The sequence below is a fragment of the Melopsittacus undulatus genome, chromosome 6, assembly GCF_012275295.1.
Source record: "Melopsittacus undulatus isolate bMelUnd1 chromosome 6, bMelUnd1.mat.Z, whole genome shotgun sequence".
Classification (NCBI taxonomy): domain Eukaryota; kingdom Metazoa; phylum Chordata; class Aves; order Psittaciformes; family Psittaculidae; genus Melopsittacus; species Melopsittacus undulatus.
In genome coordinates this window covers 47,311,741-47,337,877 of record NC_047532.1, presented here as the reverse complement: position 1 = coordinate 47,337,877, position 26,137 = coordinate 47,311,741, and the positions used below count along the sequence as shown (strand labels likewise).

The 26,137-nt window shown below is 43.4% G+C and overlaps 2 protein-coding genes across 3 annotated transcripts; one reads left to right on the top strand and one right to left on the bottom strand.

Moving 5' to 3' along the window:
- Window positions 1-22,772, bottom strand: IQCG (IQ motif containing G). The gene is made up of 10 exons (XM_005142309.3): window positions 22,409-22,772; window positions 18,881-19,028; window positions 15,284-15,522; window positions 13,999-14,127; window positions 11,760-11,841; window positions 4,421-4,582; window positions 3,691-3,765; window positions 1,985-2,116; window positions 728-829; window positions 1-237 (listed from the first exon to the last, which is right to left on the bottom strand). The coding sequence occupies exons 1-10, from the start codon at window positions 22,597-22,599 to the stop codon at window positions 103-105; spliced, it is 1,395 nt and encodes a 464-aa protein (XP_005142366.3). The 5' UTR covers window positions 22,600-22,772; the 3' UTR covers window positions 1-102.
- RPL35A (ribosomal protein L35a) lies at window positions 22,434-26,137 on the top strand. Of its 2 annotated transcripts, none has more exons than XM_005142308.3 (5): window positions 22,434-22,543; window positions 22,959-23,001; window positions 24,126-24,278; window positions 25,279-25,423; window positions 26,078-26,137. In XM_005142308.3, exons 2-5 carry the CDS (start codon window positions 22,991-22,993, stop codon window positions 26,099-26,101), a joined length of 333 nt encoding a protein of 110 aa, XP_005142365.1. In that variant the 5' UTR covers window positions 22,434-22,543; window positions 22,959-22,990; the 3' UTR covers window positions 26,102-26,137. The 2 variants fall into 2 exon arrangements, with proteins under 2 accessions (XP_005142365.1, XP_030898922.1); XM_031043062.2 differs by having other exon boundaries at window positions 22,445-22,548.

Sequence of the window (26,137 nt, the reverse complement as noted above, 5' to 3'; positions counted from 1 at the left end):
GAATAGCACGACAACTTGGTTTATTTCATTCTGTCACAGACTGCAGTGCCATGCCCAGCAACAGCCCTGGAGCATTTCTGTGGCCACTTTCTTAAGTTATCATTATTTTTTCTTTGCTCCAGCTTTTTCCTCTTTCCCTTTTTCTTTGTGGTCTGATTTCTTTTTCTCCATCTTCTTGAGGCCCTGGTAGGGGCCAAGGTTCTTGCGGACCATTGTACCTCTCCACCAGGACTGCAGCTGGAAGAGAGAGAGGGAGAAGCCACTTGTTGGAGTACCTGGTACAACTCAATGGGCAGAGTCTCTCTAGTGCTCCCCAGCTGCAAGAGGGGACCTCTGGCCTGCATAGCAGCAGTTGGGCCTTTGCTGGTCATGCTGAAGGAATCCACATCTGGGCCAAGGGCATCTGTTGCTGGTGGCAAGGGGATGAGCATTGGACAGCTCCATGACCCTCCCTCTATCACCCATGCAGTAGCACTGGTGGGATAAGCACAGCCCCAAATCATTCAAGGGTATCGGCTTCTCTGCTTTTGCTCCTTTCTCAAACCTGCAGCTGTCTGCTGGCTTTGTGTCTGTCCCAGTAGAGAGGGACAGGCTTTGTCTTTCCCTTGCTTGTGCTGCTCCACACCAGCCAACTTTCTTGGGTCATTTTTTGCCTAAATAAATGGCACAAATTATTAACTCCCATCTGCTGATGGAGCAGCACTGCCTCAGCTTTGCTCTCCTTTACCTTCAGGGTGCTCTTCAGCTCCAAGGCATCCTTCTCCATTTGTTTTCTTTTAGCATCCTCTTCTGCCCGGTGAGTGATGATGATTTTCTCAAATATCTGGCACTGCAAGATAGAACAAGGGTGGCAACAGCAGCATGAAAACTACTTTCCCTAAAGTGCAGGACTGTCCTTCAAGCCTCACCCTGCCCAGCAGCCTGCCAGAGCAGGTCTCATCCAGACCCTGGTGCCAGGATTCTTCTCCTCTGGCTGTCTGCTGGGCCACAGTCAGGGTCACTACCCTGTGCACCAGGGAGCTCCACAGCAGCCCAAGGGCAATGTGTTAGTGTGAGCCTTCCTCCCCCATCTCCTTTATTTGATCTTTCCCAAATCCAGATGGCAAATGTTGCTCATTACCACCATCAGTCCAAAGGCACTGCTGCCAAAATGAAGCCTCTCATGGCCTGGGTATAATTAACCCTTTGATCCTGTGCTGTAAAATGGCTGTCTGATGGTGTCTCAGGCAACAGATGGTGGTAGGAAGGACCTGTGCTCCCCCAGGATAGGCAGCAGATGATGTACAAACACACTTGAGACACTGAGATGACAGTGTACAGAGTGAAAAATATGAGCCCACAAACAGGGAAACATCTAACTCAGTCCCATCATCTCAGACCCAGTGACAATAAGGAATGATTACAAATTAATTCCTTCTGGCTTTAGAAAACCCTTTTCTAGACACTTCTCTCCACCCTGTGCTGCCTGCTCTACTGTGCCTGCATAGCTGTGTTCAGAGCATGGTAGTTAACAAAAAAACTAGTGTGGGGCAGGAATGGTTTTAACCAGAATCAGCCCGTTAGAGAACTGTGCAGCTGTAAATGTGCATCTGCAGGGAGGGATGAACTGCCTCTTCCAGCCTCAGCCTGTCTTACCTCAGTGTGGCTAGAAAGAGCAGGTACATTCAGAATAAGGCAGCAAATGAAGGTGAGGCATACTGATAGGATGGGACAGTGTCTTTGCCCCTCTCAAAGGCTGTCAATAGCTCTATGATTACTTGCTGGTATTTTGACAACTGCTGTAGGGGAAATATCATCCTTCAATGTCACAGGTAGCAAATAGAAGATGACTACTTGGTCCCTGCCTTCCTAGAACCATCTCACCCTACACCTCAAGATTACTGATTTTTATTTTCCGTGGTCCTGGTTCCTTACCTGAATGCAGATAAGAAAAAGCCAGGATGCAGTTTTGTGTGGTTGAGCAGAGATGCTGCTGATGTCTTACCTCCTTGGCAAGTCCCTGCAGTATTTCCAACTGGTTTGCCTTTAATGCTTTTAGGGCATCCAGTTCTTTGTCTTTAGCATCTGTGTCATTTTCATATTTGTCCACCCAGAATTCCAGCTTCTCTTGCACCTTCTGCAGGAGGATAGAGTGGTGCTCAGCATAGTAAAAAGAGTGTACAGGTGAAAGGTTTGCTCCTATTACATGGCCTGCTGTAAGAATGGTGGTAAGAGTCCCCTAGATTTCACATGCTTGGTGTTTTCTTCTCATCTTGAAATGGCCAAAACCCTAGGTGTGCAGGTCCCTCACTGGGAGTTTACCATGGAAGCTGCAGCACTGGACTGGGGATGAAGAGACGCTAGGTTGGGCTTTCAGGGACACATGAAGAATGGAGCAGCACTGCGGGTTAGTTTTGTACACAGTCCTGGTGAAGTAAGTGACAATTAGAAGCCATTCTTTGTGTGTACACAAAGGGAGGGAGGAGGTTAAGAAACAGAATTTGTCAGTGAGAAAGCTTTTATCCTCTGCCTGACTCCCTACCCACTTTCTGTATTAAGCTCAGCACACCAGGAATAAGGTCTCAGAGGTGCACTTCACAATATTTCAGGTTGTGAACTTGGCTTTGTCTCACTTGTGAATAGAAGGGCAGGTGTTTCTGAACCAGTCACCCAGATGACTTCCTTCCATTCATGAACAACTTCTCCATGGCAACAACCATGATGGCTTGCATGGAAAAATAATCTGAGGGAAAGCATCAATCTCATTATGGCATCACAGCTGGACACACAAGGGAGATGGAGGCCATGGTCATTCTCTTCTCTGTGGGCCCCTATAGAGCCACCAGCTGCTGTCTGAGTACAGAGAGGCTTGTACTTTGCCGTATGGTAGAGGTCAAATGGGCTGCAGCTTGTACTTGGAAAGCCCCCTCACTATGAAGCACTGATCAGCCTAAGGCTCTGGGATAGAGGACAACAATTGCTCACACGATATAGCACACTTTTTGCACTCTTTTTTTTTTTTTAATTTAGTATCTTCTAATAAATTTTGTACTGGCAGAGATGTTAGGCACCCTGCAGTAGTACAGGTTTTCTTCCGGTCGTGTGGTTTGAGATGCTTTCCAGTGTTATTCACTGTAATGGGCACACTGTTGATAATAGCAGAGCCCTAAACTTCTGGATCAACAGCACAAGAACATTCATGGTTGTTTGCTGCTGAAAATGGGTACAATAATTGTGAATTAGCAATTATCCAACCCTGATACTTCCTCAGATTAAGGTAAGGCAAAACTGGGCTGGCAATTTGTCATTTCCTCCCTGGTGCCTCCTGTGTGCAACACTTGGGTCCGTGAAATGGTCACCCCACTGTGCGCAATAGCACCCTTCACTGAGGCACTGGGAGCCCCAGCTACTGCCAAGGAAGGTCTAAATAAAATTCCAGTTAGCTGAATACAACTCCCTGAGGGAGGAACAATCCTGTAACACCTGAACAAACAATGTCAATCATTACATGAACTCTAATTTTAAGGAAACTTAGCAAATCCCAAGTTTGGGTGAGCTGGGTTAATTATGACTTGAGGATAAACAGTCATTCAAACAGCAGCAATGAAGAATCTGGTAAATTTGATAGAGCAATAACTGGCTTTGTTTAGGCACTAATTGAGGATACAATGTTTATCTGTTGCTGCTTTGAGCATTAGCAGTCACACGTACTTTATGGTTTTGCCTGAGGAAATCTTCAATCTCCAGGTGAACTCGAATCTCCTCATCAGTTTTGCTCCTCAACTTCTGTGATCAGCACAAACAGAAAACAAGAGTCAATGTCAGTGCATATGTGTGTGCACACACTCGCTGCTGAAAGCTGAGCTGTGAGCAAGAGTGCAGGAGCAATTTGTGTAGTCAAGGCCATTTTTTCCCAGTGACAAAATTAACCGAGGCAGTCCTTGACCTTGGGCCATCCATAAAGAAGGGACAACTAGATCACACTTGTTTTGGGGAAAAGGGGGGAAGGGGAAGTTTGCAAAACCAGAATGATTTTCTAGCCCAATTCACCTTAGGGCCACATGAACAGCTTTATCAGCACCACAGGCAGCACACCAGTGCTGAGAGTTCAAAGCTCCTTATGTTGCTAAACAGCCTTGGAACTACACCCTTTGGATGTAGTTATGGGTCTGTTTCTTTGACAGTGTCATTACTTTAAGCAGTCCTGCCTCCAGCCATTGTCTCCTGCAGCCATTCCATCCATGCTGTTGCTGTTTGCAGGACCATACAGACAAGCAGTGAAAGAGTGAAAGATTTCTAACCTGGATGAGTTTTCTGATCCAGTTCAAATAGTTGTATTGGTGACTGTGATGGAGAACACAAAGGGCATCTGGGGAGCAAGGGAGGACTCTCCTTCCTAGCTGGATATGCCTTCCAGTAGGGATCATGGGGAAGGGCTTACCTGAATCTCCTTGTCCAGGATATTCTCTGCATTGTTACACCTCTTCTGGGTTTCGTGGACCTGGAGATCAGTGCTTTTCTTCACATAGGAGCTCTCCATGCTCACTTTGGCTTTTATCTCTTGGAGCTCATCTTTGAGGTTAAGAATCATAGCATCTCGGCTCTAGTGGAGGAGAGAGAAGCCCAAAAGCAAGCCTAGAGACTGAGATCAGCTCACTGTCTCTTAATCTCTCCAGTCCCTGATAAACTCAGGAGCATCAAGGCTATAGGCTTCACACTTTCCCTGAATGTTGCTCCATTTCAACCTCAACTTCAAAGGAAAGTTTGATTTGTAACTCATAAAGATGGCAGTAAACCCATGGCAAAGACTGATTACCTCTGGAGAGGGTGGAGTAATGAACAGAGTGAGACAAGAAACCAGGCCCTCTGGTCTCTGATCCAGGAAGGGATTCAGTCATGCTTATTATAAGCATGAAAGAAGACAAATAATTTCAACTGCCTAAAGTTAGGTTTTACTAAACTACTGAATTAGGCTATCTCAGTGAGTGAGCATCTGTAAGAGGAAATAATACCTCAGTCCCACGTAAGCCAAAGGTTAATTTCCTAAAGCATACCCTATTCCTTGGATTCGTTTTTTCCTAGTTATTCAGCAGCTCTATAAATGCAACCTTAGGATCAGGTGAAAGTCTTATCTGTGTGATGCTTATGTTTAAACAGTTCTTTCTTGAAATCTTATCAGGTAGATGGTGTCTGCTTTGTTATAAAAACATACACTCAGGGCAAGGAAATGCTGAAGCAAGCTTGCTATGAGATCCCAGCCTCTTCCCATGCTTTGTTTTGCAATGGAGCTGAGCTTTCCTGCGGGAATTCTGTCCCTGGGGAACTCGACATGGGACTCACAAGAATCCTGAGCCATTTGTCCAGCTTTTGGAGCATGCTCAGGAAGCAAAGTGCATTTGCTTGACATGGGATTGTTGGGTTGTTTACTCTTTTTTAATGGATTTCTTTGAGTAACAGATAAACGTTCATTAATCTGGGGTTGGCACTTAGAAGAACCGCCTGTAAAATGCAAAACTCTGGACTCCTGTATCAAGAGTTAAATGGTTTCATCAACATCTCCTATGCAATTATGCAAGATCAATCAATGTCTTGGGTTTGGTGCCTGGTTGCTCCACTACAGCCTTTGTCTGCTTTCTTGACATGCTGTGATGGGTTTGACATTCATCAGCCAAACCTTGCAGCTGAAGATGAAATACCAAAGTGCTGGCATTTAAATGTTTTGAAGTCCACATATCTTGTCTCTGAAGCACCCTTGCATTCCTTAGATGTGTAAATATGGAAAAATGCCATAGGAAGAAACCAGCTCAATAGTGCTGTGTTTACGAGTCTCTGCAGCATGACTCATTTGGAAAATGTTTCCCTATAAGAAGAGTCTGGAACAGTTAAAAGGAAAATCCTTCCCTCTGCACCACTTTGGTACATAGTTAGGAAGACTAAAGTGCGCCTGTAGAGGCTCAGAACAGTTTGGGCCCTTGGCTGGTGCTGTTTTGTGAGTTTGAACATCATGTGTTCACTTATTTTTATTTTTTGAAGGTTTGCAAAGTCAGGTGCTATTTTACAGCCATAGCATCATACGGATGCAGACAGCTACGGACAGCAACTTTTTGTGCCCTATTAAAGTTTCTGGTAATGGCCTTTATTTTCCCTGTTATGAAATTTTGGTGGGCACTGGGAGGGCTCATGTTCCCAGTTGCTAGATATGCCAGGTGACCGAAACACTTTATTTAGACATTGCCTTCCTATCTCATTGTGGAATCATGTCTAAAACTGAGGGGCTGGCAGAGGGACTGGGGAGATGCTGAGGAAGGATGCTGGGTTTTTTTGGTGCTGAGACTCAGCAAAGCCAAGTGCTGCGGATGTCAGTGTTACTGCTGTCTGCTAAGGATCTGCAAATAGATCAGAAAAGAAGGGTTCAGCCTAGGTTACAAAGTAGTCATGTATTACAGAGGTGGGGCAGAGCATGACCACTTCACCGTGTTTTCCTTTTTTTTACATTTTAGTAAAGCAGAGGAAAAACTGCTTTTGATTCCAGCACCCCAGGCCTCAGCTGGGACAGGGGCCTGACTGTGCCGTTTGTTTTCTTTGTTGTATGGCATGTCTGTGGTTTTGATTTGGTCTGCAGTGTTGTAAAACATCTTTGTTAGAGGTGGGGAATCTGGGGGCTTAGTTACACAATCCAAAGCAGACAGGAAGTGAAATAAAAACCCCACTGGTGGTTTACAGCAATGCATTTGCTTGGAGAGGGAAAGTCAGCTAGAGGCGTGTGGGCAACTACTGCAGCCCCACTGATGGACCTGGTGCTGCAGAATTGGGGCACGTTTGGTATTAGATTGCAGGCCTTAAATACAGCAGTAGATGCCCACAAGCTGTGGGCACCATCTGTAGAGTATGCTGTTCCCTGAACTGAAGCAACACCTGGCAAATTAGTTCATATTTATGCATTCTGGTTTATCATAGCAAAGTTCCCAGCCAGGACACTGAGCACTGCCATAGTTAATGCAGTAAACCTCTGGGCTGCTTATTTGGGATGACTTCAGCCTTGAATCTGCCAAACCAAAGATGCAAAATCATACCTCGTGTGTCCAAAACTATCACAAAACTGGCAGAGAGCAAGATCAAAACCCAGGAAATAGTTGCAAAGAGCCAGTCTGCTTCACAAGCAGGTAAACAAGCTGATTTTCTCTGATCTCTCAGCTTGCAGACATAAGCTCAGAGTCCTGTCTGCTGCTGTTAGCCAATGCCATAGCAGTCTGCTCCACAAATGCTGTTTGGCCGCAAAAGGAACTGCACTTAGCTGGAGAGGCTATGCACACCCCTGCGTCTTAATTTACTTTGATTTGTTTCTCTTTCAAGTGCCACCTAGATTTCTCAGCTCTTCCACAGCAATTAGTATTTACAGTCACTGATTACAAAAATAGCCAACAGGAGTAAAGAGTCTGAGGAATTTCTGCAGCTAGCAGCACACCCAGAGCCCACCATTTGGCAGTCACTGGGAGGGGGCAGGGAAATGGGTGCTGTGCTATGTGCAGGCAGGTAGAATGCCGGCAGAGCCCCGCTACCTGCCTTCTTGCTTCCACGCTGAGTGAGTATGAGCTCAAGTCTCTCCACTGGCAGCTGCAGTATCTCAGCTTGCAAAGCCTGAAGATATGCTTAGATCTACACACCTGCTGCAGCCTGGATTTGCTTCCCCTTAAACCACAGCATGAAGCCCTACAGACACTTCAGTAAGGCTCTGTCCCAGCTGCCAGAACATCTGCATGCTGCACACCCCAAGAAATGCCTCAGTCAAAAGGACACCAGGACTGGAAGGTCACCCAGCTTCGACATAACAGCTTCTGCAGCCTTGCGCTGGCTCACCTCTGATCACAGCAGTTGCAGGAGCAAACGGTGTGAGGGGCAGTTTGCTGGCAGAGGGAGGAGACCTGTTAGCAGCCACACTCTTGTCCAAAGTCCTGTCCCTCTGGAGCTGGGTTTGGATCTAGTGCACCAGCTCCAAGTCCTGCTGAGCTGCCTTGGGTCTCTGCCAGCAATCACCCAGGAGCTCAGGACCATCACAGCCCTTGTGCTTTGTGGTGGAATCACCTACTGCATTTCTGCGGTAGGAACATGTGCCAGTGTGTGTGTGTGTATAAAACATTCCCCCAGAACACTTCATCTTCTGTCCTTTTGGGAGAGGATAACGGAGGAAACATGATGGATTTTAGTTGCACCACTTAAATGCACTACCAAGTGGTACACTGACACAGTGGCTCTGGGTGTGTTATGAGAGCCCACACAGTAAAAGTTACGGACCTGTTTTCATTGGTACCGTAGTGCAACAACTTGTTTGTCTGTTGGGGAGGTAGCCTGCAGTATTACTGCTTGTCATAAAATTATACCATGACTTGCACACATGTATGGCATGATTAAGGACTTGGGAGTGTTAGTCAATGAGAAAATGAACATGAGCCAGCAGTGTGCACTCACAGCCCAGAAAGCCAACTGTATCCTGGGCTGCATCAAAAGGAGCGTGACCAGCAGGTCAAAGGAGGTGATCCTGCCCCTCTACTCTGCTCTCGTGAGACCTCACTTGGAGTATTGTGTTCAGTTCTGGTGTCCTCAACATAAAAAAGGACATGGAACTGTTGGAACAAGTCCAGAGGAGGGCCATGAGGATGATCAGGGGACTGAAGCACCTCCTGTATGAAGACAGGCTGAGAAAGTTGGGGCTGTTCAGCCTGGAGGAGAGAAGGCTGCGTGAAGACCTCATAGCAGCCTTCCAGTATCTGAAGGGGGCCTACAGGGATGCTGGGGAGGGACTCTTCATTAGGGACTGTAGTGATAGGACAAGGGGTAATGGGTTGAAACTGAAACAGCAGAGGTTTAGACTGGATATAAGGAAGAAATTCTTTACTGTGAGGGTGGTGAGGTGCTGGAATGGGTTGCCCAGGGAGGTAGTGAATGCTCCATCCCTGGCAGTGTTCAAGTTGGATGAAGCCTTGGGTGATATGGTCTAGTGTGAGGTGTCCCTGCCCATGGTAGGGGGGTTGGAACTGGCCGATCTTAAGGTCCTTTCCAACCCTAACTATTCTATGATTCTATACCACAAAACCTACAGGACATAAAGAGTCTTCAGGTGAATAGCAATGCAGGAATTCTGAAGTTTAAATTTCGTACGCTTTTATGATAAACTATATAATACTATATGATGTGAACTTGTTACAAAAGCTGCTGTACAGACTGCTATCACTTGTCCAGGAAACCAGAGAAAGTGAGTATTTTTATACAAGCTAGAAAATAAACACTGCAATAGCAAACAGAACTCCTGAAGCCAAACTAGAGCTATTGGTGATGCTCCTGCATGGAAGATAAGAGCAAAACCAGAATGATCATTTCAGCTCCTTTAGAGACACCAGTGCTTTCCAAGAAGACAAACAAGATTCAAAAAAAGAACATTCAGCATTTGATTTGTGTTCCATTAGAAAGAAAAAATGAGCTGAGCAGGTTAACACTGCATTAATTAGCATCTCATTAAGAGGTAGCAAAGCTGAAAATACAAGCATACAGGCAACATGCATGAAGCAAAGACTATGTTTTTCTGGTTCCATTATTAGATTTGCTCTCTTTTGTTTTCTCATCCACTAGACTGGAGACAACCATGTAGGCTTTTGTCCACAGGTCTGTGCATTATTATTGTTCAAAGTACTCCAAAATCCACAAGCTGTATTTTTTGTTTTAATTAGCTGGCAAGGTGACAAATCATGCAAGTGGCTGTAAAACTGCCTAGGGGAAACTCCCATATGAAGCAAATAGAAATTATTCTCCCTTGGGAGACACCATTATTTTTTGGCACAGGAGGAAAGGAGTACTTGAAAGTAGTCTTGTCTTTGATTTGTTATCAAAGCTGAAACTGTAAGGAAGCTGAGCAAAGGACCTTTAAGCTGGAAATATAAAAACAAAATCCCAGATGAATTCAGATCCCACTTCATGTGGCAAAAAGCAAGAATCAAATTAGCAGAAGACACTGAAAGAATACAGAGAAGAGCCCTCTCTCAGCATGGGAGCTCCCTGCCTTATGCTGCAAGAGGTAGGAGAGATGCAGGGCAGGACACAGAGAAGTGCCCAGCCTGACTGCGTGGTGCAGGACATTGCTGCTAATGTGAGACAGGATGATTACAGCTCCCTATACATCATTAAGGCATTAAACCAGAACCAGATGCATATATTGCATGCACAGACACTGTGAGGTTTGAGAAGCACTACACAGTAGAACTACACCATCATATTCACTAGCTTCAGAGGTGGGAGAATAGGGGATTACCAGGAGACATCAGATTCTGACTGAGAAGGGACAATATGCAGAAGCAGATAACATACAGTCTCTTGAGCCTGCCAAACCACCCAGCTTATTTCATTTAACTGCCACACAGATGTCAAGGAACTTCTGGGTTGTCCCACAGGGACACCTAACAGTTTATGTTATGAAATGTTATGCATTTCCGGGATCTCTACTAGTAGATGAGCATTGACTTAAATGAATTTTTCCATCTTGTATATTCCTGCTTTCTCCTCTGCTGTTCCAATATCTTCCTGGACTTCTGGTGTTTTCATCAGTTATAGATAGCTGCATGCACTACCAGTGCCAATAGTTCCTTCATATTGTTACAACCGTCCTCTATTTACAATTAAAATTTCCACTGCACATCCAGACTGCCAGCACAAAACCCTCATGTTCTATAAACTGTACTTCACCAGCATGTCAGTGGCTTAAAATTCCTCTCTGTAGCCAACTATATTCTGGTTTGAATACTGTCCACACTTTCGTCCAAAGACAAAATTCAGTGATACTATTTTTTCTGATGCCCTTGCTGTCCTCTTGCTCAGTACTGAACAAAGCATCAGATTCTTGTTCCTTCTTCCACTCCTTGTATAGCTCTAAATCTGCCTTCCTTTTGCTTGTTTTCTCTAACACTCTTCCTGCTTCATCAGGGCTATGCTACATTTCCATGTTTCTCTACAGAACTGTGTTTGCTTTTGTGCTCAAGCACCCCCAAGCATCAAGTCTGAGCTGTCTGGTGAGCATCAAAATGACCAGTGATATGGCTTTCAAATGACCTGCACTTGTGTAGCCAGTCTGACATTTCCAGAAAGCCCCAGATTTACTGTGCATCCGCACATCATTTTTATGCTGCAGACAGAACGGAAGGAAAAGATCAAGCTGACAGTGTGTGTGCAATAACATTGATCTGCCTTTGTTTACGACTCTCAGGTTTGGGATTTTCTAATATCTGGAAGCCTAGAAAAATAGATAAAATAATGAAATTTTTCCCAGACAAAAATGTAGGTAAAAAAAAAAAAATTACACTCCCCTATGCCAGGTGTCTCTCACTCCCTCATTGTGACACTTTTTTCTGTGCCAGGTGTCACATCTGCATGAGTAAGTATGACAGAACCCTAAATACTGCTATCTGCAGACAACCTCTTTCTTACTGATTGCAGATGTCTGTGCTTTGCCACTCCCAGGAGTGTTTTGGGGTATTCAGATTTGATCATAGTCTCTCAAGCTTACAAGAATTTTGAACTCCCATTTGAAAACCACTGGACACTGCTCTTCAAGTAGTTAACAGGCTTATTCAGAATACAAATCTTTATTTCAATTATACTGCTTCTATAGTCCTAAGTTATGGATCATTATATATACCAAATGTCCTCCCAGCTGAGGGCAAGTTCCTGTGCAGCAGAGGCAACCTTGCTTAACAGGCTTCCCCCCTGGCCTGATGCCCAGTGCTAAGTAATCTCACCTTAAGTTCTGTTTCAGTTTGTTTCTTGACATCTTGCAGCTGTTTCTCAAGTGACTTTATCTGCTTCTTTCCTTCCTGCTCCCTGAAGGAAAACATGAAAATACAATCACTTGAATATATATTAAAAAAAAACCAAACAAAACAAGAGCTGTTTACCTTGAAGGGGAACTTCCTGTCTCTTGGTACATTGAGGCACCTTGCTGAACACTGCCCTGCTTATCCTGCTCACTCACTGAGTTTCTAACAGCTGAACTAAAAGAAGTGCACACAAATGCTTGGCCAGCTTCTTCAGACCAGTAGAAGGCAAGCTGCTTCCTGTGGCTGAGTAGCAAAAAAAGGCATTCATCTCTTCATCTGAGTCTTGAGGAGGCAGTACATCTGCAACAGACTTCTCACCAAAGCTAGTGTCTTGGTGAGTAAATTCTGAAAGAAGTGCACAGACTGAGCAAGGAGGATGGGAATGAATAGGTGAATGAGCCAAAAAACAGGGGATGGTCTTGAAAGTATGGAGAGCACTTGAGGATGATGCAAATCCTATAGCAGAGAGGGAGGATGCCTACCACTGAGTCACAGTTTCTGCATTTCAGGCAAAAACCTCCCTGATTCTGTGCAGAAGCATGCCTTACCAGCAGACAGTGCCAAACTGTGTAAGTTTCAGTATATGTATCAAGAATGGGTTTTTTTTTGCTCAGACTTAAAATCTTTCAAAAAACACTGCTTCAGGTTCTGAGATCTATGAAGGGATGAGTGAAGGCAAATGCTAGAGAGGTGTTAAGCTGCCTAAAACAAAACAAATGCAATAAGGTTCTAGGTGTTACTATCTTATTTCACTTAGAGTGCTTTTATAAGTTTTTATGCTTATGGTTTGATATAAAGCCAGTAAATACTACAGTTAGTACCTGAGACTTCATACTCTCCCAACCTTACAGTCAAACATGCATTTAATTTTCAGTCCTTAGCTGGGTGACTGATCAGAACACAAGCTTCTGATACAGAGCTCTAGTCTTACTGCAGGCTGCTTTCACACTAGTATATTGACACTTTTCCAGGCAAGTATGCATTATATTGAAAGATCAATTTTATTCCATGAAAAGAATATACAGTAGAACAGATGTCCCAGTGGCTAGATATGATTGATGGAGTGGAATAAAAAGGATTATGTTCTTTCTGATTATAATTTGTTTGTTCCTTTCCACCTTCCAGTATTGGATAGCTATTCCACAAGCAATTGCTGCTTTTACTTTTGCTTTCTGTCCCTTTCACGGATAAACAATAAACCCCTCTGGTTTAGACAGTGGAAGAGTTGGAGTTTGTGATTGAAATCACCCATTTCACTGGAAGCTGAGGGCTTGCCCCCGAGGCAAACCACTGAGCCACCACTGGATCTAGCTGATCCAGTAGGTTGGACTCATGATAAATCACGATTTACACTAGGTTTGCTGTCTACCCTAAATGATGGGCCTGATCTGCTACACAGAACAGAATAACTTCAAAACAGTCAAATACTTTTCTGATGACTGCTATTCTCTCTGATAGGCTTGGGATTGAACCAGAGCTTCCCAGGCTAAAAAACCTCCAAACCTCTAGTGCCCAGAAGTCTGTGCTAAGGAATCACCAGTTTGAGTTGAGATTATAACAAATCTGTGCCCTGTAAGATTTGTGACAGAAGAGGATCTACAGTGCAGTGGCTAGTGGATTAGCTGTAAATAAGACAGCTGCCTCTGTCATGATCTCTGCTAGCCCCTCACTGCTCCTGGGAAAATGGAGCATGTTAGGATTAGCATGGATCAAGATACTCCCTGGCATCACACAACCCAAACACCACATATTGCTGGCCCTGGTTGGAACAGATTCTCTGCTGCTTTGACTTTCACTAGGGACAGGAGTTAAAGATCAGGGAGCTCCTACATCACACAATGTTTTAATTTGGTATTAATATGATTTTAATGGGGCACTGTTCACATTAATGCAGACACTGGTGTCCACTGCAGTCAAAGCTCACGCAATTCCTAGCTCAGATCAGTATCATAACCATCAGTTATTTCTTTCTGAGGGGGAAAGAAGTGCAGTTTGTGAAGCAGACTGAATGATTCAAGCTGAAAAATTGGAATCCTTTCTGTATTTTAGGTATAGAGTGGGTTTTTTTTTAAAAAAAAAAAAAACTTTTTAGCATATACTAAGCAAGAATGGGCTTTGGCTTTCAGCAGTTAAGCAGGGAAGTACTGAACACAACACTGACCTGATGAGGACATCATGAAACTTGCTCTTTTTTTCCTCCTCTTTCTCATTAGCTTCTGTTAGGCTATTGAACGTTCCAGATTCCTGCATCCTTTTCATAGTGGCTGTAATTACATCACTTGCGTACTGCCTGCCAGGAAGAAAAGGAATACAACAGCTGGTACTACAGTGTGAGGCACCTTTATCCATTATTATTTTCAGATAAAAAGGTGAGGAAATACAAGGTCCCATTTGTGTTCTTGCATCCTACCAAAACCAGAGGTGTTTCTCCCATGGTATCTGCTTCTTGTGTTTCTGGAGAACTCTGTATTAGGAGTTCATGGAAGTTTACAATTTAAAAATGCTGCTCTGAATGCTACTCTGGGAAATAGAAAAGAGGCACAAACATAGCCAGTCTGTGCCAGACTGTGATGCCATTAGGAAGAAGTCTGTTGACCTGTAGTAGTGATGACAGACAGGTGGATCTTGGAAAATGAGACCTGGGGAGGCAGACAAATGTGTCTGTGAAGAGACAGATATTTCAGGTGCCGAAATATCCCAGTACAGCCCTAAGCTGATCTTAGCAAATACATGGGCTTGCCCAGTTTATTGAATTTCATGGTGCATATGATATTTATATTTTAGCTGCATTTTTCTCATTTGTGTTAGAGTCTTCTTTAAGCCCTCTGTTGATATAACATTAAAGCCAGAATGCAGGAAAATGCATCCTGAATGCTCAGCTCTATATTCTGTCTTTTAAACCAAAGGCTGTTAGTATTTTTGTAAATCGAGGCACTGGATTAGGTGCAGGAATAAAAAATATTTAAAAAAAAGAAAAGCACTCTTTGTTTTTTATGTACCTTATCTGTTCTATAAAGGAAAATGTCTCTGTAGCTGCCATGGAGGCTGTGTGTGCCCTCCAGAATAGCTGGGACAATGCTCAGATCCCTCTTGGCCTGTACACCTCTGCTAGGGGAACCTGACTACAGATAGCAGAACATCAGCATTGGCTAGTACCTGGCATGAATTCAACCTCAGCAACAATTATCGACTGGGTAATATTTTGCAACTCCATTCAAAGTAAACTGATTGTCATTACTTGGCATCTAGAGACAAGCAAAGGCCAGAACTAAATTGCCTATGAAGCTAGACCCCACTGCTCTCTTAAGAGGTACGCCTTCTGGACCAAGACTGAGGTACCCAGCAGTGGGAGAGTGGGGAGCTTGTATTTTTGCTTACAAGAGATAAATTGAGAACTTTACAGCTCAGAGCATCCCCCACAGTCATCGTATTTGTGTTTCACTCACCTGTCAGCTTGAATTTTTCTTAGACTCTCTATAGACAGAGCACTGTTTTTCATAACCCTATTGGAAAGATGACGGGTACTTTTTAGCTCTTCAGTTTTCCCCAGTTGCTGCTTGTGTTCAATGCTTTTCTGAGACATGGAGGTAACTGTTTCCCTACTCCCTTGCTTTGCTGACTCTTGGTAGTTACTGTCCAGCTCCTTCAGAGCCTCTACGATTTCTTTCATTTCTTGAATGCCAGACTGAAAGGGAATAAGAGACCTGCTTGCACACTGGAAGTAAACCTTCTGCAGCATTATATGAGAAGAAGAAAAATTAATAATAAAGTAGAGCTATACTAAAAGCAGTTGATAGTCCATGTTACATTCTGCTAAGAGAAGAAGAGCAGAAACATTTGTCTTGGTTAGCTCTGAGCACACAATGTAGGCTTGTTAATGTTTATGGGATCAAAAGTCCTAAAGTAGCAGGACTAGAAAAAGCCTCAGAAGGTGAAAATGTTTGCCCTAAGAGATGATGGTTCAGACTTTTTATTCCTGGCATGATCTTAATGACCTCCAGCAATGGAGACAATGCTGTCAGTGCTAGTGTGTCACAACAGTTACCATAAATTTCTTGTCTCCTCAGCTGAAGTTAAGCCACTGGATTCTTGTCCTCATTACCATAGGCACAGAGGACAAATAATTCCATCTTTTGCAGCAGCTTTTATGTATTGGAAGACTGTTAGCCTGCTTCCTCTCTGCCTTCTCTCCTTAGTCATTTCCCTCTGTATTACAGTTATAACAAGAGCTGAGATGTGTGGAAATAGGTGATAGACATCAGCTATCTGCTTAGCAGTTTTCTTGAGACAGTGAAAGCAGAAGAAGTATAATATGAATTCAGAGAAATTAAAAATATTGGCAGCTCTCTCCTACATGTAAAGGTATCTTGTGGCTGTGTATAATTTTATTTGAATGGAAAAAGCTCTAGAAAAGTAAAAGCACATTACAAAGCCAGGTGAGACTTTGGTTCTAGGAATTTCTCTGCTTTAAGTGCTATGGGTAAGAATGCAAGTGTATACACTGGGACATTAACATTTTTGTTGCCTGCCTACCAGCACCTCTGTGCCTGAACACGTACTAGCAGTACCCTTGAAGCCAGCTAACCCAGTCACTGCCAGCCCCAGCCCAGTCCAGAGCTGCCTACTCCTGCCCTGGCTGCTTGAGAAAACTGATGAGAGAACTCACTGAGCTGAAATATTTTCCAGGAAAAAAAGGAGAGAAAAAAAAAAAAGTAAGTTTATTTTTAGCAGCACCAGTTCTCAGTCCAGATCCCTCCACAACCACACACACATTTGTGCCAATGCAACAGAGGACAGCAGGTCAAGGCAGCAACTGTGTATGTCAGTTCTACTTCCAAGAAGTTACTTGTCAGCTGAAGCTCCATTAGTGGTCTGCAACACTGTGTAGTCTGAGGGCAGTGCACAGGGCACTGCAATGGGCTGCTTCATTTTGAGTATTGTGGACATCTCCAGATTGGACAAATAAGTCTCTGGTAGTACCTGACTCACCACTGACTACAGAAGGAGTCTAGGTGTCTATATGCTTAATTTAGACAGTTAAATTTACATTAAATGAATTGCATGCAAAATATGCACCGACCAATGAAAATTACACAGTTAATTAGAAAAAAAAGGGTTTAAATAATTTGCTGGTGATGACCGTGCTTCAGAAGGAACTAATTTTGGCAAACAAACTGCTTAATATAATGTAGATTTTATGAACATTCTCATAGATTATTTTTATGTCTGGGAAGGTTCACTAAGGCTTTAACTGGATTGTCTGTAAACATGCTAATAATTACCAAATAACTGTGTAAGACAAGGAGTTTGTAAACTGCATGTGTTATCAACTGTGTAATCTCCTAGCTGTTTATGTTTTGCTAGTCTTTTGCCCAAAATTCAGCAGATAGAAAGGCTGCCTTCCTCTGAGGGGGTACACTGCACAATGCAATGTCCAAGAGTCCCCAGTTTAGAAATTCAATGAGGTGCTGGCCAACATGGTGATTAATCCTCTCAAAAATGTCATCAACTGAAATTTAGACGGCAGTCTTTAAAAATGGCATTGATTTGTTTGACTGACAGAGCTTCAGGGTGCTTTGCAAATATGGGTCTTGTACAAATACAGTGATAACAGCCAAATATAAACTGAGAAACAGGGAGGAGTAGCAAATTACAGAGCACCAAAGTTAGTGAGTAGTTTCCCTAAGTCATTTTCTTATTTCCTTTTCAATTTGTTCTGGCGTCTTTCAGAACACAAGTAGGGTTCATAGTCTGTGAGAAAATTATTTTTTAAGAAGTGACTTGATAAAAATGAGCATTTGTGACTGAAGAAAAAAGCTAAGGTGTTTTCTCTATAATTGTGTACCTTTAGTAGTTCTATCAGCCTGAGTCTGTGTGTCTGAGGAAGAACAATAACTATTTTTCTAGAGATACACTCTGTCTCTGTGGTTTTGCTGCTGGCACAGAAGAGGTTACACACCCAACTCTGGACACAGGTGGGGAATGGCTCACAGGACTCTTTTAAGGGGAGGAGTGCCCTCTATTGCACGGTATAAGCATCGTTCACTCCCTGAAATACAGTGTAACACCAGCTTCTGCGGCCCCACAAGGGATTTTTTTAGAGAGAAAGTAATATGGAAAGGAAACGTAGAAAACAACGTATTGATTTACCTTTCTGTTGCATTCTTAAGTGGTAAATTAGACAGAGTGAACAGCATTAGGTCTGAAAACTCAAATCCCAATTTTTATTTCTATCCTTGTCACCCACTCTTTTCTGAGTTCCTCTTAAAAAAAAGGGTTTAAAATTACTTAAATTGTAAACAGCCAGCAATGTCACTTCAAATATATGACAACAGAACTTAGAACCATTTACCGCTCCGGATGGTTCCATCCTGTTTCCTATATCTATCAGCTACCAGAAGTATCACAACCGCTTCCTCCACAAGCAAAAAACTTGTGCCTGAGCATTAGGACTTCTTTTCTGATCCTTATCTCTCTGCCCAAACCCTCTTAGTTATGATGCGTATTAGAAATCAACTAGTTAAAAATGGTCATTGAGAACGGATAGTTAATAACATATTTTGAAGTAGAATCTTTCTTAATTCACTGTCTGTGGGGAGTAGAGGAACTTTGGTGTGGATTTAGAGAGGAACGGAATTACCCTGGGTTTGAGTACTTTCAAATGTGCTATTAGTTTGTATTTTTAAGATAGCTGTGTATCTACATAAGAACATAGTTATGTTTTGCCTCCTTTTCCTTAGTCCTTTGCTTGTCATCTGACCACTGAGATTTTAAAATTATAAGCCCAGGAACCTCATTTTAGGTCAGTGAGGTCCTTTGCACCAAGTCTGGACAAAGGCTTCTCAGTGATGCTGCAGTATAAATATTAAATTGGTCATCCATGCATTTTGAATGTGCTGCTTCGCCCAAGCGTCATGGAACACTTAGCAGAGAAAATATCTGAGTTATTATTTTTTTTTTTTAAATGCTGGTAGAAAACATAACACTAAGACAAGGAAAAAAAAAGGTATTTTGTTTTAAGCAGGCAGGATAGAAGCACATACATGGCTGAGATCTGTCTGGCCCTTATATGAAACCGGCATAATATATCCAAGAATTGAGAGCTGATCAACACAAGTCTCCAGCACAGCAGTAAACAGCAGAGCTTCCAGATGAGTGAGTTTTTCCATTTCTTTAGTCTCTGTTTTCTTGCTAAGAGGAACAAAGACAAAAGATACTAATGAGAAAGAGGCTATGGTGTTAGCAACAGTAGTTGAAAGGTAGACCTGAAATAGCCTTATTTGCAGCCTTTCATATACTTCCTTAGCTTTGTTTATACTCTTCCATACACTGTTTATAAAAGGAGCCATGCTCTGCTAATGGCTGCATTCAGGGACAGTGGGAATGTTTGGCTTTCACAAAACAAAGTAGGGCCTAGTCCCTCCTACAGTAGATCTGGATAGATAGGCTGAGGAAGGAATGGATATGGGAGGCATAAACTGGGTGAGGTGGCCTCACCATTCAGTTTAGGGGGTAGCAGTGTTTCATGATGGACTTTATTCTTTGCAAAACAACGGAATGAAGGCACCTTTTTAAAAGGCAGAAAAATAAATCCACATCTTATAAGATCTCAGATGATGAACCTGCATGCTCTAATCTTTCCTCAATATTACTGTGTAGCTTTTAACACTTTTGATGCAAAGTGTTCCTCCTCAGCAGGAACTGTCATCAACTGAAGGTCTTGAAAGTCAAACAAGAACCAATATCTGGACTAAGTAAACTATCTTAAACATTCTGTGCTAAGTTGCATTTCAAATGTGAAACTGCTGTATGTTTTAGCATCACTTTGCCTTGCTTACACATGGACTATTGCAAAAGTGCTTCTAGGAATGGTAGAAATTCACTATTAGTCCAGGCAAAATTGGCCCATTTAGAAAAATGGATAATGAAACATCTGCATAAACGATACAGAAATTTTGAGATTTTTAATGTTTTGGTAAGCCATTAGACAATTCCTCCAAACCCAAAATATCACTTTTCCTTTTTTTTCAACCTTGGATTCGATGATAGAAGTGGAGATGCACAAATTAAGTATCTTTACATAGAGAAAGTTAAACAATGTTTTTTTCCAGTCAGCAGGCACTGATAAAATATTTTTAAATGTTTAACTTGGTTTTATCTTTTTAAGAAATTTACAGCCCATGTTTTGAGTCTAAACAACATAAAAATAATCTATTACATGTGGAGTCCTAGTGCTAATAATACAGTAAAAAAAAAAAAAACAAAAATTTGTTGAGATAGCTGTGACAGAAGATTATGACAGCATTCTTGAAAGAAGAAGTAATGCTCACAGCTTTTATAGGAAAAAGTTACTTAATTGGAAACAAAGAAGGATACAATAGCTTCTCCTCTATCCCATCAGCAGCTTCTGTCCAGGACAGAATTTACTCAAGATATTAATACGTGTTAAAAAACTCACGTCTGGAATGTCTAAAGCCTGCTGGTTTGCTCCTCCTATGTATCTCCTCTTATACACTCCTTCAGAAGATGCATGTGCCAAACTAGTACGCTCTGGACTTACGTTGACTTGGAAATGAGAAGGAAACCACTGGAGCATTAAGAAACAGTAAAATAGTGAGCTGCTTTCCCAGGATTTTACCATTAACTCAGTCTCACAGACCATCCTGATGTAGCCATTGGCACTGGCTTTTATCATTTTGCTTTGCTGAACTTGTTCATTAAACTCTATTAATAATAATAAAAGAAAAAAGGAGGTATGTGAAGGATTCAGTTTTCCCCAAGAGTTTAGGTTGAAATTCTTTCCCTGCTGATCTAAAGGGAAAGAAAAACATGTCGAGAATAATTTTTAAAACAACTGTATAAAAAGTCTGGCCTCCTGTTCCTTTGGGGATTGCAACTCCCTCTGCTGTGTGAGAGTCCTGGATGCACATTTCTCCCATCCTGCTGCCTGATAGACTAAAATGGCTTCAAAGGCAGGATTTCTTTTAGTCAATTAAGGATTCCAGTGGGATAATTTGAAGCTGAGAATGTTACATCTCCTTCAGCTCTGTTTTGTAAATGATTGACAAAGAGAGATTCAAATATCCATAGTGGTAGTAGCTGGGACATAAATAAGAAATACCTTAGTTTTTAATTAAAAAAATGTCTCTTAGGCAAGTAAAATAGTTGTGGTCTTTCAAAACCCTGCCTACCACTATAAATGTTAGAACATATCTTGGATTTGGCTTAGAGATGCAATTTAGCTTTCATCCTGACTGTAAAGAATTTCCACTCCTGCTCCCTGAGGCTGCACTGATGAGAACCCTGGAGAACTGAGTTCAGGAATAAAAGATGTGGTGCTACTTTTAGCTGTATGTCCCATATGGGACTAGATCTGTGTGGGACAGAAAAAGATAAGATTTAGGGAGCATTTATTGGCTGTGGATGTGTAATGCTGGAAAACAGTGTTTTGACAGTTCATTCTCCTCAAAGCAGTGTTCTTTCTCTAAGCAGAGGTGCCTAGCACACACTTCATACTGATACCTAGATAGAATATAGAGCACTGCTTTGCTTTCTACCTCTTCCTTAAAGTAAAAGCCAACAGAGTAATTTAGAGAATGCATAATATTCTATCCCTTCTCTGCTCCTATTTCCTAACAATTTAATCTCTCTAAGAAAAAACTCTGCTTATACCTGCTTGCAAGGCATTGTGTGCTTCTATCCTGACCCAACAATGTACAAGCAGACTTGATTCTCCTCCTGGATCAGGATTTAATTCTTTAGTCCAGCTTCAAGCTCTCTAAGCCCACCTGGTGACAAGATAACAGTAGACTTTGCTCCTGAGATTCCTGAGATCCTTTTTCCCCCTGAAAGCAGTCTGGACACATGTTCAGATGCAGCTTAAGAGACTTAGGAACAAAGTTACAGTGAAAGTCTAACCAGCCAGGGGCATTTCCCTCACGTTTCTGGCTGTGTGAGAGAAGTGACAGAGATCAGATATGTATGGCCCTAAATGGAAAATGGGTAAGAGAAAACATGTATTTCTACAGGGATCCGAGTGTAGAAATACATGTTTTGCGTCACCAAGGTGATATCGGGAGTGAAATTAATGTTGAGATGATTCAGTTCAAGGTGAGAAGGGAGGCAGATGGGCAAGGCCCTAAAGCAGCCATCAGAAGAGGGCCCCAGAGCCCTGGCCATCTCAGAAGTACCAAGCACTCCACCACGCTGCACTCTCGCAGGGTTCCTCGGCTTGTTCTACCCCCGCAGGCGGTTCTTACAGCCGGACTGAGGCGCCGTTCGTCCTGCCAAGCCTCCCTTCACCCTCCGCGTCGCGAAATACTACCCGCTCCCCTCCTACCACAGGCAGCCACCCACTACTGCGGCTGGGCCCGACCCGCTGCGGCGCTCACTGGCACACAGTATCGACGGCGCCCGTCTCCATGACAACCATCACGCTCTGGGGCCTCGACGGGTTGCCCGCCGGATGCCTGCGCGGCGGATTGGGGCCGCCCCTCCCCTGATCTCCAGCCGCAGGAGTAAGGGGACGTGGGATGAGGCGAGTTGATGGCGCTGAGGTCTAATGTACTCACCCCGCTGGCTCGTTTCTGTTTCGTCCTCTCAGGCAGTGCTCGCGGCCGCTCGAAGAGGGTCCTTCACAGCCCACATCCCGGAAGGCAGCGCGGTAGCTCTCTCTTTTGCCGCCATATTGGTTGGTGGCCGCGGGGGTGAGGTGATGAGCTGTGGTGTGGGGTGAAGGGCGGGAGGGAGGTGTCCCCACCATGGCTTCGCTGGCGGTCGTGGGATTGCTGTGGTGCTACGGCTTGCGCCGTGCGGAGCGGGTAGAGGGCGGGATGGCGCCGATGTTCGGCGGATGGTCCCGGCCGCAGGTTTGGGGCTCGTAGCTGAAACGGGCTGGGGCGCCTGGAACGTCCCGTTCTGTGGGGAAGTGGAAGGGTCTCCTTAACTCCTTCGCGAGGCGGAGCCTGAACTGGGTGTTCTGGCAGCCCTTGTTGCTTTGTTCTGGGCGGCTCCCGGCTGTCGGGGTGTTCTGGCCCCGGACCGGGCCTGCGGCAGCTCCCGCTCGCTCGGCTGGAGAGAGCTACTGGCCTGGAAGGCTCATGGTATGTGTGTCGTTTCTAGGCCTGCCGGGACCGGGGCTTCAGGAGGACACTATGACCGGGAGGTGAGTTACCTACCCCGAGATGGCTTTTGGCTCGCTGTACGCTGTACTGACAACTTTTGCAGACTGGGCATTTCTGGGAGTGTTAAAGCTGTGAGCAGGGATCCGTTTTCCTGCGGCAGCTCTTCTGCCCAGTATCCTGCTCAGCTCTCTTAACACCCACGGTTGTGCTTTCTTGTTTTGAAGTCTCTATTAAGCTAGTTGTAGTAGTTCATATGTAGTTGTAGCTGTTCTTATGTTCTGCCACGCTTTCCTGGCCTGTCAGTAGATGTGTAGTATAAATGGTGGCTTTGTTAGTACAACGTTTATAACCCCCAGTGTACAGTAGAGGCTTCGGCATATTGCCTCCTTGGGTAAGTGTGCTACTTGCTATCGGGTTTTCTCGTGGATGTAGGAATTGGGTCTGAATCATAACTTCTTGTCTTAATATTTATCTGTAGAGTTTTCATCTTCTCTCATGCATGTGTAGAAGGTCAAACTAGATAGCTTGATTTACTACTACTGTATTATGGGACAGTTGCTGGATGCACTTGGGACAGTCACACTGTGTACATGATGTGTGGAATGAGCCTTGTAATTGCTTTACCTGCACTGTACAGACACATCTTTGTCATGAAGAATTGCTGAGGAGTTTGTGTAATGTCACTGGTCTGGAGCATGTGGAGCTGTCCTGATAAACTGCTTTCCTGATAAACTGCTCAAAAAGTCCTTTGAGGCTACAAATTAGCAGCAGTTACTGTTTTCTGTAGCAGTTATTACAACACAGGAAACAGTTTGTGGTGTATCCAAAAGAAGTTAACTCACCACAGAGTGTTTGTAGACGTTTGAAAACATAACACCTACTGATGTTGAAGCACTATGGGTTTAATATGCAGCCTGTAGTGCCAGAAGTTTGTAACAAGCAGAAAGATACAGAGCTTTAGAAATACTTCATGTCTCAGTTACTTGGCTTTTCTCTCTTGACTGAATGTAGGGATCTGCGATAATACGTAAAAGTAGTGGGGCTTTTCCCGGGCTAAATTTTTACTGGTGTAGAAATAGATTCTGCTGAAACAGCACATAATTTTTTTTTTGTATTTGATACTTTGATGTGAATTCTAATTTGCAAATGCTTTCAATGTCTCTAGGCTGTGGTGCAAGGCCATCTTTGCTGGCTACAAACGTGGCCTCCGAAACCAGAGGGAGCACACTGCCCTACTGAAAATAGAAGGTGTTTATGCCCGTCAGGAGACAGACTTCTACTTGGGCAAGAGGTGTGCCTATGTGTACAAAGCTAAAAAGTAAGTTGCTTTTTATTGTTATGCTAAATTAGCTAGTTTCTATATCAGCTTTTGGAAATGCCAGCATGTGAGCAGTCTGCTTATAGTTTTTGTCAAAACAAAAATAAATTTGGTTCAGTTTATCAGTGGAGTGTTCATGGAGTACTGTGTAGAGTAGTTTCCTGAGGTGATTTTGTTCTAATGTAGGGGGTTGGTTTTGCTTTAACTGGCTTAATTCAGATAATGGAATTATGAAAAACAAATTTTACTTGAGACTGGCAGATACTGAAGGTGGGTTGATGAAGTAGATTGAAGTGAGGTGAGTTTGAGGTGGGTCCTGTGAGCTCTTGAGTTAATTAAATGGCAGAATTATTTTGTGAAGCCTGGAGAAATTTGTATCATGGCATTTGTGTGCCCATATCAGAGTACTGTCACTGCTGTGTAGCATTGGTGGAAGCCTTTAAGAACAGTTACTTAATATTTTCCACTTAGTTTTTTCTTGGGAGTGTATGTTGGAGTTCAGATATGGGAGTTCAGAATTGCCTTGAATAAAATTTATTGAAGTGTTAACCTGACCACCAGCATTTCCAAGATGGAAAACTTTAAACCTGTTTTTTTCAGCCTATTCCAATGGCTTAAGCATCTCCTGCCTTTGGTGTGTCTGGATAAATAGTACAAATAAGATACTGCATTTTCTTTGGAAAACTCTTGACTTCTTGGTTTGATTATATTGGCATCAGCATTTTACAAATTCTTAAGCTTTGTAACTTAATAGTTCTCCAGTGGAGCTTCTGATAAATTACAATCTGCAGTATGTAGCTGTTTGGAAAGTGTAGCGAAATTCCCAGGCTTGGCAAATTTCACAGATGAATAAAAGTGACATGTGGTCTGCTTAAAAATGATTGTGGAATAAAGTTACTGAAGTGCATTAATAAGGCCACATTGTCTGCCCTGTCCCTGCAGAGCCCAGTAGGGGCCTGTGGCTGGCCTGCTCAGCAGAGCTTTTCCTCTCTTTCCTTAGCAACACCGTAACCCCCGGTGGGAAGCCCAACAGGACACGAGTGATCTGGGGGAAGGTAACCCGCGCCCATGGGAACAGTGGCATGGTTCGTGCCAAGTTCCGCTCCAACCTTCCTGCCAAGGCCATTGGACACAGAATCCGAGTGGTAAGTGGATTTATATCAGCAACAAGGTACTTAGTGGCAGATTTCAGGGAGCCTTTTAATCCCACTTAATATGAGGGAAAACTTGAACTATGGTTTTGTTCTGTTGCTGTTGTGCATTCAGCATGGCTCTTCAGTAAGTGCTCCTTTTGGAGCTGGGAGGGGTTTCTTGGTGGCTTCTTTTGCTGAGGGGTTTTGTCTCATTGTCAAGGGTTTTGTGTGCTGGCTCAGCTTGTCTGGAAAGGCTTTTCAGCTTCTAGGACTCTTCCTCTGCTCCCTTCTAAAGCTATCTTGATTTTTTTTTTCCCTGGATCGTCTGCTTTTGCACCCTTCTACTCTGATTTCTACCCATTGATAGATTTGTTTTCTCCTACCTCCCCAATATTTGAACTTAGTGGGTGCTGTCCTGGCATGTCCACTAGAACCTGCTCTACAGTTGGTGTTTTAGCCACAAGGCTTCAGTGAGACTGTCCCTTTAGGTCCCTCCCTGAGTTTTGATGCAATATTCTTCTAGTGATGTTGTCAAAGGAGTATTGGGGTGCAATTCTTCCACCCTTCTGACTCTTTCCTGTGCAACTGCAAAACTTGTGCTTAAAATGGTACAGTCCAGGAACAACTTGATTCTAACTTGATTGTATCTGTTCTTGTGTTTTGCAGATGCTGTATCCATCTAGAGTCTAAAATTTTTATTGGAAATAAAATGGAGAATCTGTTTAA